Source organism: Microcaecilia unicolor, chromosome 13 (assembly GCF_901765095.1).
Source record: "Microcaecilia unicolor chromosome 13, aMicUni1.1, whole genome shotgun sequence".
In the NCBI taxonomy this organism is placed as follows: Eukaryota; Metazoa; Chordata; class Amphibia; order Gymnophiona; family Siphonopidae; genus Microcaecilia; species Microcaecilia unicolor.
This window is the reverse complement of record NC_044043.1, coordinates 39786517-39801030: the sequence shown is the minus strand read 5'-3', so window position 1 is coordinate 39801030 and position 14514 is coordinate 39786517. Positions and strand designations below refer to the sequence as shown.

The window sequence follows — 14514 nt, the reverse complement described above, 5'->3', positions numbered from 1 at the left end:
GTAGTTGCCATTACTTGTCTGTCCGGCCCCTAGTGGTAGTACCACAGGATTACAGCTATATGTCATGGCACCATTTTAAACCCAGGACTCACAACAGCAGGATTGACTGGAGATTGCTCCTGTTCTTCCTTGAATATGAGGGATCCTGATCTGAGCTGGGAGTGGGGTAATGGGGGCGGGGGTCTGCTGGGGGGGGGGGGGCATTGGGAAGGCTTAATCCCCAAGGGAAGAGGGAGTCATGTAGAGGATAGCATGTGGAAGAAGGGTCAAGAGGAGGGCTTGGTGTCAGTGGCAGCTTAGAAACTGGGGGTGGGGGGGGTGGGGGTGGCTGCCATGATATCAGGGGGAGGGGACTGAGTAGCTGCCTTTATGTTGTGGGGGGGGGGGGGGCAGGCAGGAAGTAGGCCTCATGCTGGAAGTGGAGGGGAATTATGGTAGTTAGGATGGATGCCATTGGATCAGTAATTTTGATAAGCTGCTCCCATGCACATAGAGGGAAAAGCAGCCTGCTTTTTTCCCCATGTGCAGTTTTTTAAATCACTGCTCCTGCTGGATATAGAGGGACATGGATGTGCAGTCCTGCATGTCCTTACATGTATTTTACAAGAGACTTTGTGTTTGACAGAGTTTTTATAAAATACTGTCGGGATTTTCCACATTCCGACAACTTCCCACTCCAAGTCGTTTCTAAAACTGGGCTCTATATATATAAACTGCAGTTACTACGCTAAAACTGCCCATTTAGTTTACACCTGGAATCCAGCAGGCCTAAACTAATGAATAACTTATCTGAATTACAACTGAATATCACCACTGTCGGAAAAAGTATGACTTCATTTGAATACTAGGCCAAATGTCTTACAGACACTGCTGAGTGCTTGATTTATGCACCTAGACTTTGGCTATATAACAAATGGGCAATATCCAAATAGGTTCTGGCTGAGAATTTCCCTAAACCTAGCTGGAGAAAATCTCTGCTTTAGTTGGGTACTTTCCCTGTCAAGCTTTCTGAGTTGGCTGGGGCTGTTGCAAAAGTGGCATTCAGAGCCCCAGGGGAAGGAAGTCATGGTCATTGTCTAAAGGTGCATTTGGTAGCCAGATTTGGAGTTCATTACTGAAGGGTTCTAGAAGGAGCACAGGTAAATGACCTCTGGCTGTCAGTCATTTCTGGGAGTGTTGAAGGAGTGGGTGAAGGGATATAAAAGAATGGAAAAATTCCCAGGTAGTAGCAAATGAATGGACGGCACCAGATCTCAGCCCTGGTTTCAAATGAGCTGGAACAACAAAGGAGCAGGAGGAAATTGCTGTATGAAAAAAAAATAAATAAAAAGAGAAAAATATTTCCCAAACACAATTGCCCTTCATTCTCAACCTCCCATGCCCATCTAGAAGAGGGCTATTTACAGAAATAAGCTAATTTTGCCCTGATGAACACCTCTGGTACTCTAACATTGAAGAAAGTATAGATCAGGACAATGCAGTACCTTGTTTATCTAACTTTGTGAAGCTTGGCAGGACTCAGGTTCTTATACTGTGTTATCCTTCTGGATGTTATTAGGAGAGGGCTGAGGTTCTTCATTTGCTTCTGACTTCAAAAGAACCAGACAAACAAATTATTTGTGTCCCAGGAGAGCAGAAAACAAAGATATATTCTCTGATAATTAAGGGCTACTTGTACAATAAGCTGATTAACCCAAAAGTACCTGCATATATTGTTTAAAGAATGGGTTACACAACTAAAACAAAGTTGCTTACCTGTAGCAGATGTTCACCAAAGACAGCAAACTATCAGTTCTCATATATGGGTGATGCCATTCCATAGAGCCTTGGTTCTAGAAACGTAAACAAAGCTCTAATGCAATGCATCATGACTGTGCTAAAACAGAGGAGTGTGTGGCTTCTGGAATCCATGCAATTACAGGACCTGAGGCAGGATTCTTATAAGAGATCAAAAGCTACCTGCAAAACTCAGATGGTCAGTTAACAAAAAAAAAAAAAGTTATGTTGAGCGATGTAGCAGCTTTTGAACAACCTTTAAGCATAAACATATGAGTCCTACACCGTACAGCTAATGACGGCTGGTGTCTTCTTAAAACAAGCGACTGTAAACCACTTCTCAAGACTGTATATCTTTTACTCCATCATCACCATTTTTACGGTGTCTTAGATAACAAGCAGTTCTATGGTAAGAGAAATTTCTGTAAGCAATTTATGTTATATGATACATCTGGATAGGCCTAAAACATCCAAAAGGTATATCATTTATGACTGTGAATGTATGCAGGAGATAGGGATACACAGGCCCAATTATATATTTGCAATGGATCTTTATCATAAGCATAAGTGTTAATTTAACATACATAATAACATAGTAGATATCAGCAGATAAAGACCAGTACGGTCCATCCAGTCCACCCAAGAAGATAAACTCATTACATATAGTATAAAGTGATACATCATATGTATGCCTGATCTTGATTTATCCTTGCCATTTGTAGGGCATAGGCCATAGAAATCTGCCGGGCACTGGCCTTGTTCTAACATTTTTTAAGTTGTTGTCAAAGCCCCTGAAAAGCTCCACTCTAGCCCATCCAAATCTAATTAGCCTGTAGAAGTCTGCCCAGCACTGGCTTTCCTACCTAATCTCCCCTATGCTTCTAAACAGTATTCCTTTGGGTTTGTCCCACACTTTTAGAATTCTGTTACAGTTTTCATCTCTACCACTTCCCATGGGAGGGCATTCCAGGTATCTACCACCCTCTTAGTGAAAAAATACTTCCTGAGATTATTACTGCGTCAGCCCCCTTTCAATTTCAATTCATGCTCTCTAATTAAACCACTTTTCCATCTCTGGAAAAGGTTTGTTTGCGGATTAATACCTTTCAAATATTTGAACATCTGTATCACATCACCCTTGTTTCTCCTTTCCTCCAGGGTATACATATTTAGGTCAGCAAGTATCTCCATGTACGTCTTACTACGTAAAACCCTTCCATTTTTGTTGCTTTTCTCTGAACTGCTTCAAGTCTTCACATCCTTAGCAAGATAAGGCCTCCAAAACTGAACACAATTCCAAGTAGGGCTTCACCAATGACTTGTACAGGGGCATCAACACCTTCTTTCTTATACACCTCTCTGTGCATCCAAGCATCCTTCTGGCCGTGGCCACCGCCTTGTCGCACTGTTTCATCACCTTGAAATCTTTGGACACTATCACTCCAAGGTCCCTCTCCTGAGTCGAGCTTATCAATCTCTCCCCTCCTAACCGGTACATCTCTTTTGTATTTCTGCACCCAAGTGCATCACTCTGCACTTCTTGGCATTAAATTTTAACTCAGAATACAAACAAAAACCAAACAATTATGTGGAATATCTATAACATTATATAAATATATATTAGCTAAAATCAAAGGTAGCTCTACAATGGAATGCAGGTACAAAACAGTTCTGATAAAAAAAATAGCACCATTAAAACAAATTTCAGCATAAAATGCAGAAGAGCAATTATAAGTTATAAGCAGTTAGTCAGGATGAAAATAGAGATATAGAGGGGCATAATTGAAAGGGGCATTCAAGTTTTCCTGAGGATGTCCTCGCAGGACGTCCCAGCGAAGGGGCGGGAAAACCTGTATTATCAAAACAAGATGGGCGTCCATCTTTCGTTTCGATAATATGGTCGGGAACGCCCAAATCGCGAAATTTAGGTCGACCTTAGAGATGGTCGTCCCCGATTTTCAGCCATAATATAAACCGAAGACACCCATCTCAGAAATGACCAAATGCAAGCCATTTGGTTGTGGGAGGAGTCAGCATTCGTAGTGCACTGGTCCCCCTGACATGCTAGGATGCCAACGGGGCACCCTAGGGGGCACTGCAGTGGACTTCACAAATTGCTCCCAGATACATAGCTCCCTTACCTGGTGTGCTGAGCCCCCCCAAACCCCCATCATAACACCCACTACCCACAACTGTACACCACTACCATAGCCCTAAGGGGTGAAGGGGGGTACCTACATGTGGGTACAGTAGGTTTGTGGTGGGTTTTGAAGGGCTCACATTTACCACCACAAGTGTAACAGGTAGGCCTGGGTCTGCCTGCCTGAAGTGCACTGCACCCACTAAAACTGCTCCAGGGACCTGCATACTGCTGTGATGGAGCTGGGTATGACATTTGAGGCTGGCAACAAAATATTTAAAAAGGTTTTTTTTGAGGGTGTGAGGGGGTTAGTGACCACTGGGGGAGTAAGGAGAGGTCATCCCCGATTCTGATTCCGGTGGTCATCTGGTCAGTTCGAGCACCTTTTTGTGGCTTGGTTGTAAGAAAAAAAAGACCAAGTAAAGTCATCCAAGTGCTCGTCAGGGAAGCCCTTATTTTTCCCTGACGCCCATGTGTTAGGCACGCCCCAGTCCTGCCTTCGCTATGCTTCCTACACGCCCCCCGGAACTTTGGTCGTCCCCGTGACGGAAAGCAGTTGGGGACACCCAAAATCGGCTTTCGATTATGCTGATTTGGGCGACCCTGGGAGAAGGACACCCATCTTCCGATTTGTGTCAAAAGATGGGCGCCCTCTTTCGAAAATAAGCCTGATAGTAACTTACAGGCCAGAACCCCTGCAAGTGAAAAGAAAGGACTTTTGTTCTGGTCTTTTTTTAGGATAGATGGAGAAAAATTCAGCAGATTGGAGATATTAAGAGAAGAAAATGCAGGTAAAAGTATATTACAATCTGAATCAAACCAGACAATTTGAAAATTCTCTGCTAGCTCTCTGGCAGGCAGACCTCTTGAGCTGCCTTTCTGAGTTCATTAGAACTTTTATTGGCAACTGGTTCAAGGACTATACTCTCATAGCTTACACTTTGAAAGGTTACAATGGGTATTTTGCATTTGTTATCTGTCACCTGCTGCAAGAAAAAATGGAGGTGGGTTTGTTAGCACAGGCGATAAGCTTTTAGAAATGACGGTTGACACTTTGAGCATTCGATTTATAGATTCTCTAAATTTTCTACTCATGAACCTTAGCAGGCTACCACATGATATAGGTTTTAAAGGCAACAAAGGGTACTTCCGGTCTGCTGTGGGCCTCAGTCCCGGAGCAGACTTATAAGGGCCTTACGCTGAATCCTTTTGTATCTCATCTCTTCACGGTGTGGGGGAGGCTGAAAAGGAAGGTAAGAGGGGCAGGGAATAGATCTACATAAGCATGGCTCACACAGGAACCCGGGTTCCCGGGGGGAAGGGAAAATAAGGTATTCCAAAATTGGTTTCAAAAAGGGCTCATACGGTTTCATGAGTGCCTAGATGAGGGTCGAATACGGACATTTGAAGAACTACAGGAAATGTATGGGTTAGTAGAGTCTGATTTATGCAGGTCAAACACTTTATTAGTACAGAGAAATGGACCAGGGAGGAATTCAAAGACCAAGAGGGATTTGAAAAGGTATGGGGGGATATGAATAAGTGGGGGAAAGGAATTTCATGGATATATGGACACCTCAGGGGGCAGAGTTTTATGAAAATGACCTATATGGAGGCATGGGACAAGGACTTGAATCAGGATGTTTCAGAGGCAGAATGGAGGAGGGTATGCTTGGAAGTCAAGAAAGCCTTCGTGTGTGTGCTTATTAAAGAAAATGCATATAAAGTGCTGAGCAGATGGTATTATACACCTGATAGAATTAGAAGAATGTTCCCTGAGGCTTCTGATAGCTGTTGAAGATGTGGAAGGGAGACGGGAACTTTTTTTCATATTTGGTGGGGGTGCAGTTTGATTCAACCTTATTGGAAAGATATAACGGATAGGTTGTCTAAAGTTCTAGAAGGTACTTTTCCATGTGATCCTAAATGGTGCCTCCTGGGGTGGGGGAACCAGAGGGGAAAGAGATGGCAACAGAGATTCAAGAGAATGGGGTTAGCCGCCGCAAAAACCACTATTGCAATGCATTGGAAAAAGTCTGCTGGGCCAACTGTAGGTAATTGGGCTGAGAAATTAAAAACCAGTATAGAGTTGGAAAAATTGACTGATAAGCGTAAGGGGAGATACAATCCAGAGGCACCTGAATGGATTCATCTAACAGATATTGAGGGGGTTTAGGGGGGTCTGGGCTGTTGGGGGAATCAGTTGTTGAGGGGTTAGTGGGGGGTGGAGAGTGAGAGGGGGCAGGGTGGGGGAATAGGGGGGATAAAAGGGTTATAAGCATAATGTTAAAATAAAAATTAAATTGCTGCATTGTCATGTGCTGGAGCCAATGGCTCATTGTTATGTTTGAGATGTTATTTCAATAAAAATTCAAAGTTAAAACAAATAATTATAATAAACATATCCTGAAAACCCCCCAAAAAAACAAAGGGTACTTCCCTCACTTTTTTTTTTAACATAGAGGAAGATCAAAGTTATGTGGGGATAATGTCCAAGGAAAATACTACGGTGTTGAGAGTATGATACCAGATGAGAAAGAGGTTTGAACAACTGGTACAATGAGAACAAGCCTAAGACATTTGATTTACAAAAGAACTGGCCTACTATTGCCAGTAAGATGTATACACTTTACAACAGGCCTGTGTCCTGTAAAGATAGGGCTGAAGATAGGACCCGAAGTGGTAAACTGGATTAGGAACTGGTTGACGGGCAGACGCCAGAGGGTGGTGGTGAATGGAGTTCGCTCGGAGGAGGGAAAGGTGAGTAGTGGAGTGCCTCAGGGATCGGTGCTGGGGCCGATTCTGTTCAATATATTTGTGAGTGACATTGCCGAAGGGTTACAAGGTAAAGTTTGCCTTTTTGCGGATGACACCAAGATTTGCAACAGAGTGGACACCCCGGAGGGAGTGGAAAACATGAAAAAAGATCTGAAGAAGCTAGAAGAATGGTCTAACGTTTGGCAATTAAAATTCAATGCGAAGAAATGCAAAAGTGATGCACTTAGGGAGTAGAAATCCAAGGGAGACGTATGTGTTAGGCGGGGAGAGTCTGATAGGCATGGACGGGGAGAGGGATCTTGGGGTGATAGTATCTGAGGACCTGAAGGCGACGAAACAGTGCGACAAGGCGGTGGCCGTAGCTAGAAGATTGCTAGGCTGTATAGAGAGAGGAGTGACCAGCAGAAGAAAGGAGGTTTTAATGCCCCTATATAAGACGTTGGTGAGGCCCCACCTGGAGTATTGTGTTCAGTTTTGGAGGCCGTATCTTGCGAAGGATGTTTAAAAAATGGAAGCGGTGCAAAGAAAAGCTACGAGGATGGTATGTGATTTGCTTTCCAAGACGTATAAAGACAGACTTGCTGACCTGAACATGTATACCCTGGAGGAAAGGAGGAATAGGGGTGATATGATACAGACGTTCAAATATTTGAATGGTATTAATCCGCAAACGAATCTTTTCTGGAGATGGGAAGGCGGTAGAACGAGAGGACATGAAATGAGATTGAAGGGGGTCAGACTCAGGAAAGATGTCAGGAAGTATTTTTTCATGGAGAGGGTGGTGGACGCTTGGAATGCCCTCCCGCGGGAGGTGGTGGAGATGAAAATGGTAACGGAGTTCAAACATGCGTGGGATATGCATACCTGTGCAGAAGAAATGGATACTCAGAAGCTTAGCTGAAATTGGGTGGCGGAGCAGGTGGGGGGGGAAGAGGGGTTGGTGGTTGGGAGGCTAGGATAGGGGAGGGCAGACTTATACGGTCTGTACCAGAGCCGGTGATGGGAGGCGGGACTGGTGGTTGGGAGGCGGGAAATACTGCTGGGCAGACTTATACGGTCTGTGCCCTGAAAAGGACAGGTACAAATTCAAGGTAAGGTATACACATATGAGTTTGTCTTGGGCAGACTGGATGGACCATGCAGGTCTTTTTCTGCCGTCATCTACTATGTTACTATGTAAGTTATGAAAATGACAGCTATTGGTGCAAAAGTACAAGAAATACCTGGAGGTGACAACCCCAAAGAATTGTACAGACCCATTTCAACACATCACTCTCACTTCCATATGTATGGCTGTGTTCAGGTTTGGGTGTTTAAAACCCTAAACCAAAGTACTATCCCTGCCGGATAATTATCACCGCAGACCAAGAGATATTTAGCCTCCAGTATTAGCTGGATGATGTATATTGAGGCCAAGGAACATATACACATCAGGCATATTCTAAAGGGTGGTGAATTACAGGTGGGTGACTACTTTCTTGATGGTTATGCCTTTGTTAATGGCATGCACACAGCCTTTGAATTTAACAGATGTTTTTAACAGATCTATTAACAGGCATCACCTTCAGGTTTCTCAACTACCAAACACAATGCAAGGCAGATTACCTAAAAGTCAAAGGTTCTAGGATTGTAAGTGTTTGGGAACATGATTGGGGCAGGATGGTAAAAACAGTTGGTGAATACAGAAACAGAGAAAAATGAAGGCAGAAAAAGACCATATGACCTATCCAGTCTGCCCATCCATGCCATCTACTGTCCCTTTCACTTCATTAGAGATTCTAGGTGCGTGACTAGAGCTGTATAAGCTTCTGGACAGGGTGCAAGAGAGTTGTCTTTACCATGACACAGATTATGATTTTTGTGAGCAAGGAGGGAGACTGGAGTGTCTTGGAAGATTAGATGAATTAATGAGCGAGATCCCAAAGTGTGAGCGTATCACAGTTTGTCACATCAGGCTATAAAACATACAACTATAGATTACCCAATGCGAGGATGTGGCTGAAAGTCAGAGGGATTACACTGAACAGTAAAAACGGAGAGAAAATTAATGTTATCACATGATGCCCTTTTACGCCTTTAGGGGGTGTGTCACTTTGCTTCCTAGAGTATGGGTATAAGGGACATGCCCAGACATGTTCTACAACCCTTTCTATAGCAAAAAACTGAAATGAGACACACACACACTGACAGGATATTGATTCCTTCTCTAAAAGTCAGATTTAAAAGCACTCTCTTTTCAGAGCGGGATGTGGAGAGGGGAGAGAGAACTCACCTACCTGCTGCTGTTCATGGAAGGGACATATTGCATCTCACTATGTGGCGGGGGTGGCTGTGGATCATACCGTACTCTGCATGTGTGGGGGAGGGCTGATTCAAAGAAAGGTAAAGGGAGAGGGGATGGGCCTTGATATACTGCCTTTTCAAAGCAGCTTAATATATTATACACAGGTACTTATACAGGATGTGCTGTGGGCTGTGGAGGGAGGATCACATTGAATTGTATCTGTAAGCATTTCTTAAAGTCACAAAAAATAATAAAGCTAATTTCTGCAGAGAAAGAATAGATGTACTTTTGCAAAAATAGAAATAATTCTACATAAGATTTGGATATGAGAGAGATCTGCCTGTGTGTGTCTATGAGGAGGTGCATTTGTATGACGAAAACAAAGATAATTAGCGAGGGGAGTTGGGTGGTAGTTGTAAAAGGCAGAACTCACTGCGAACAGAAAATACAGTGAGAGAAACTGTTTTATTTAAACACAGAGTGATTCAACATTCACCCTGCCTGCCTTATTTGTTGAAGTAGTTTACACACGAGACCATGAGGGGTTGCTTTTTGCAGAGAAACAGCACCCAATATAGTGAGTCGAACGAGCTATAAAAGTTGTATAACAGGAGGTGGTGGAGGAAATAAAAGGAATCACACTGCCTGTAGGGGATGGTGTCTGACAACTGACATCACTTCCCATCATGTAGGATAACATGGCTGCCACCATCTTGGATTTGTGACATCACATGGGGATCCTATGTGCACCACCATTTTGGATTTTGTGATGTATGGGCACTGCCATCTTGGAAAATGGGTGTGGCTTAGGTGGAGTTATGAGATCACTTCTGATGACATCACTAAAAGACATGGTGTTTAGGGAGATTATAACATAACATGATCTAAAGGGGTAGAACTTTGGTGGAGAGTGGAGGGGTTAAGGTGGATTCTCAACGCTGACTGGCTGACAAAATGGAGTGAGTGTGGCCTCCTATCAACACTATGCATATTTGTTTTGACAAAAACTATGGAACCTTACTACTCATGGAGAGGGTAGTGGATGCCTGGAATGCTCTCCCAATAGAAATGATGGTGAGAAAACCAATGATGGAATTCAGAAACACATGGGATAAATACAGTGGATCCCTATATAGAAAGAGAATGAAATCAAAGCAAATCTCAAATGAACTTAACACTTTAATCAGGGCCCAGAGGGATGTACCTTGCTGGTATGGTGGGTAAATTCAGTCATCTGACTATACAGACAAAAAAAGATGGAACCAAAGCATATCTAAATGACCATTACATTTTCTTTTCTTTTATTTGCATTTTAATAATACAACAATACAAACAGCAAAGATGGAAAGGCAGAATATCACAACATTCCCAAAATACAAAATAAAACCCAGTCTCTCATACCTCCTCCCCCAATCCCCAACCCTCCTGCAAATAAGAGGCTATTTAGAAAACAGAGACCCACATAACAGAATAAGAAGGAGATAATACAGAAAAACAAAAGCTCAATTATTCATAGAGGTGCTTTTCCAAGAAATATAAATGTCCCAAACTTTGTAAAAACTCAGTCAATGACCAGTGCACAGTGCAGTCAGCTTGGTCATCTAATAGATATAATCCAATCTGCGAAGAACTCTGGGCACACTGGCATCATCAGTTGTTGTCACGTTTTCAAGCAGGAAACTAGGTTGTGAGCCCTTGGACCACTGCCGAGGAGCGGCAGTGGCAGGCAAAACCACCCCACGCTAGAGACAGGGCAGATCTCTGACAGTTAGGCTTCACCTGTACCTGGCCACTTTTCACCAAGAGTTGAGCTCCAGGCTTCAGGTGGCCGGCAGGACTTACTGGACAGGGCAGGACTGGATAACAGCTAGGCAACACAGGGACAGCAAGGCAGGGAACGGATAGGCTAAAGGCCAGGACTAAAAGCTGAAAACAGCCACTAAAACAGGGAGCAAAACACTGACTAACAAGACACAAAACTAAAAGCTGCAGAGCAGCCAGTAAGATACAAACAGGTAAGGACTAACACAGAACTACAACTCAGAGACAAGACAAGCAAACAAACAAACAACAATCTAATTACTGCTACTACTACTACTATTTAGCATTTCTATAGCGCTACAAGGCGTACGCAGCGCTGCACAAACATAGAAAAAAGACAGTCCCTGCTCAAAGAGCTTACAATCTAATAGACAAAAAATAAAGTAAGCAAATCAAATCAATTAATGTGTACAGGAAGGAGGAGAGGAGGGTAGGTGGAGGCAAGTGGTTACAAGTGGTTACGAGTCAAAAGCAATGTTAAAGAGGTGGGCTTTCAGTCTAGATTTAAAGGTGGCCAAGGATGGGGCAAGACTTAGGGGCTCAGGAAGTTTATTCCAGGCGTAGGGTGCAGCGAGACAGAAGGTGCGAAGTCTAGAGTTGGCAGTAGTGGAGAAGGGAACAGATAAGAAGGATTTATCCATGGAGCGGAGTGCACGGGAAGGGGTGTAGGGAAGGACGAATGTGGAGAGATACTGGGGAGCAGCAGAGTGAGTACATTTATAGGTTAGTTGAAGAAGTTTGAACAGGATGTGAAAACGGATAGGGAGCCAGTGAAGCGACTTGAGGAGAGGGGTAGTATGAGTAAAGCGACCCTGGCGGAAGACGAGACGGGCAGCAGAGTTTTGAACCGATTGGAGAGGGGAGAGGTGACTAAGTGGGAGGCCAGCAAGAAGCAGATTGCAGTAATCTAAACGAGAGGTGACAAGGGTGTGGATGAGGGTTTTGATAGAGTGCTCGGAAAGAAAGGGGCGGATTTTACGGATGTTGTAAAGAAAGAAACAACAGGTCTTGGCAATCTGCTGGATATGAGCAGAGAAGGAGAGTGAAGAGTCAAAGATGACCCCAAAGTTTCGAGCTGAGGAGACAGGGAGAATGAGAGAGCTATCAACAGAAATAGAAAACAGGGGGAGTGGGGAGGTGGGTTTGGGGGGGAAAATGAGAAGCTCGATTTTGGTCATGTTTAATTTCAGGTGGCGTTGAGACATCCAGACAGCAATGTCAGACAAGCACGCTGAAACTTTGGTTTGGATGCAAGGTGAGATATCAGGGGTAGAAAGGTAGATTTGGGAGTCATCAGCATAGAGATGGTAGGAAAAGCCATGGGATGAGATTAATGAACCAAGGGAAGAAGTGTAGATAGAAAAGAGGAGGGGACCAAGAACAGAACCCTGAGGTACGCCGACAGGCAGAGGGATAGAAGTAGAAGAGGATCCACCAGAGTGAACACTAAAGGTGCGGAGGGAGAGATAGGAAGAGAACCAGGAAAGGACAGAGCCCTGGAATCCAAGTGAGGACAGGGTATCGAGAAGTATGCTGTGATCGACAGTGTCAAAAGCAGCGGAAAGATCAAGAAGAATGAGGATGGAATATTGACCTCTGGATTTAGCCAGTAATAGGTCATTGGAGACTTTAGTAAGCGCAGTTTCAGTTGAGTGGAGAGGGCGAAAACCAGATTGTAGTGGGTCAAGAATAGCATGTGAGGAGAGAAAATCAAGGCAGCGGCAGTGAACAGCACGCTCAAGTAATTTGGAGAGAAAAGGGAGGAGGGAGATGGGTCGGTAATTAGAGGGACAAGTAGGGTTGAGTGGAGGCTTCTTAAGGAGAGGTGTGACCACAGCATGTTTAAAGGCAGTAGGGACAGTTGCAGTGGAAAGTGAGAGGTTGAGAATGTGACAGATAAAAGGAATAAGAGCAGGTGAGATGGCATTAAGAAGGTGGGTGGGAATGGGATCAGAGGAACAGGTGGTACATTTTGAGAAAGAAAGGAGAAGTGTAGTTTCCTCTATAGTAACTTCAGGAAAGGAGGAAAAGGAATGAGGGGAAGGAGAGAGAGGGGAACGGACTAGTGGAGGGAGAGGTGGCGAGGTAGAGAATTCAAGGTTTATCTTTTGAACCTTGTCGTGAAAGAATTCAGCAAGGGTCTGAGGAGATAATGAAGGGGGAGTTGGAGGAGGGGGCACATTGAGGAGAGAGTTCAATGTGGTGAAGAGAAGTTGAGGGTTAGAGCCAAGAGAGTTGATCAGTTGGATATAATAATCCTGTTTGGCGCGTAAAAGAGCAGATTGGAAGGAGGTCAGCATGAACTTAAAGTGTAAGAAATCAGCAAGGGCCCAAGATTTCCGCCAGAGACGTTCAGCGGAGCGGGTACAGGAACGTAGGTAGCGGATATTAGAAGTCAGCCAAGGTTGGGGTTTTGTACGCCTTATAGGGCGGGTCATCAAAGGTGCAAGTGTGTCTAAGGCAGAGGAAAGAGTATTGTTGTAAGAAGAAACAGCCTCGTTGACAGACGTGGATGGTGCCAAAGTAGAGAGGAGGTTTGAAACATGGGAGGATAGAGATGAAGGGTCAATATCGTGAAGATTCCTAGATAAATTAGATAAGATAGGACGGCACTGGGAGGGAGGAGATTTAAGTTTGAAAGTTATACGATGGTGATCAGAGAGGGGAAGATCAGAGGCAAGGAAACTAGAGGGTGAACAGTTGGAGGAGAAGATGAGATCAAGACAGTGACCATTTTGATGAGTGGGGGAGGTGGAGCATAGTTGGAGATTAAAGGAGGATGTTAAAGCGAGTAACTTGGAAATATAAGAGTTGGAAGGATCATTAGCAGGAATATTAAAGTCACCAAGGATGAGAAAGGGGGAGGAAGGATCATGGAAGAAGGCAAGCCAAGCATCAAAGTCACTGAGAAAGGATGAAAGGGACTTATCAGGGGGACGATAAATGACCGCTATTCGAAGAGGCAGAGGAGAGAAAAGGCGGATAGAGTGGACTTCAAAGGAGGAAAAACAGTGAGATTGAGGTGGAAGAAGGGGTTGAAATCTGGAGGAGGGAGAGAGAAGTAGTCCAACACCGCCCCCGCGACCAGCAGGGCAAGGAGTATGTGAAAAAAGATAACCATCATGGCAGAGGGCTGCGACTGAAGCAGAGTCATCAGGGCAGAGCCAGGTTTCTGTTATGGCGAGCAGATGGAGGTGAAGCGAGATAAAGAGGTCCTGGATATTGGGGAGTTTGTTACAGATAGAGTGGGCATTCCATAGAGCGCAAGAGAAGGGCAGAGAAGAGGAGGGGAGTAGAGGAATAGAGATTAGGTTAGAGAGGTTGCAGTGAGATCTGTAGAGTTGGGATAATAGTTGGTGAAGAGGGCCAGGATTGGGATTGATGTCACCGGCTGAGAGTAAGAGAAGGAGTAAAAGAGAGCAGAGGAGAGTAGGACAGGTGTGGCCACGAAGGCGTCAAAGGCGAGAGGTATTTAGGTGGAATGGGGAAGGCAAAATGGAAGGAAGAAAGAGACGGAGATTAAAAGCCAAGAGGGAGGAAGAGGGTAGGAGAGAAGGTGAGGTGATGAAGTCGATGGATGGGCATTGAGTTCCTGTAGCGGAGAGAGGTAGGGGGTGAGGGAAAAGATTAGGAAGGGACAGGGCTAGGAAGAGAATGTGAATAGGGGCCATAAATGACTGAGGTACTTTAGCAACTGGGAAGAAGATTAGATGTA

The 14514-nt window shown here is 44.3% G+C and overlaps 1 protein-coding gene across 1 annotated transcript in view; it reads right to left on the bottom strand.

Moving 5' to 3' along the window:
- LOC115482377 (P2X purinoceptor 5-like) overlaps positions 1 to 14514 on the bottom strand; it is a 170615-nt gene that overhangs the window by 12964 nt on the left and 143137 nt on the right. Inside the window, exon 10 of the mRNA XM_030222124.1 lies at positions 1485 to 1585. Within this exon, the coding sequence (XP_030077984.1) occupies positions 1490 to 1585 (96 nt within the window). The 3' untranslated portion in view covers positions 1485 to 1489. The remainder of the gene's footprint in view (positions 1 to 1484; positions 1586 to 14514) is intronic.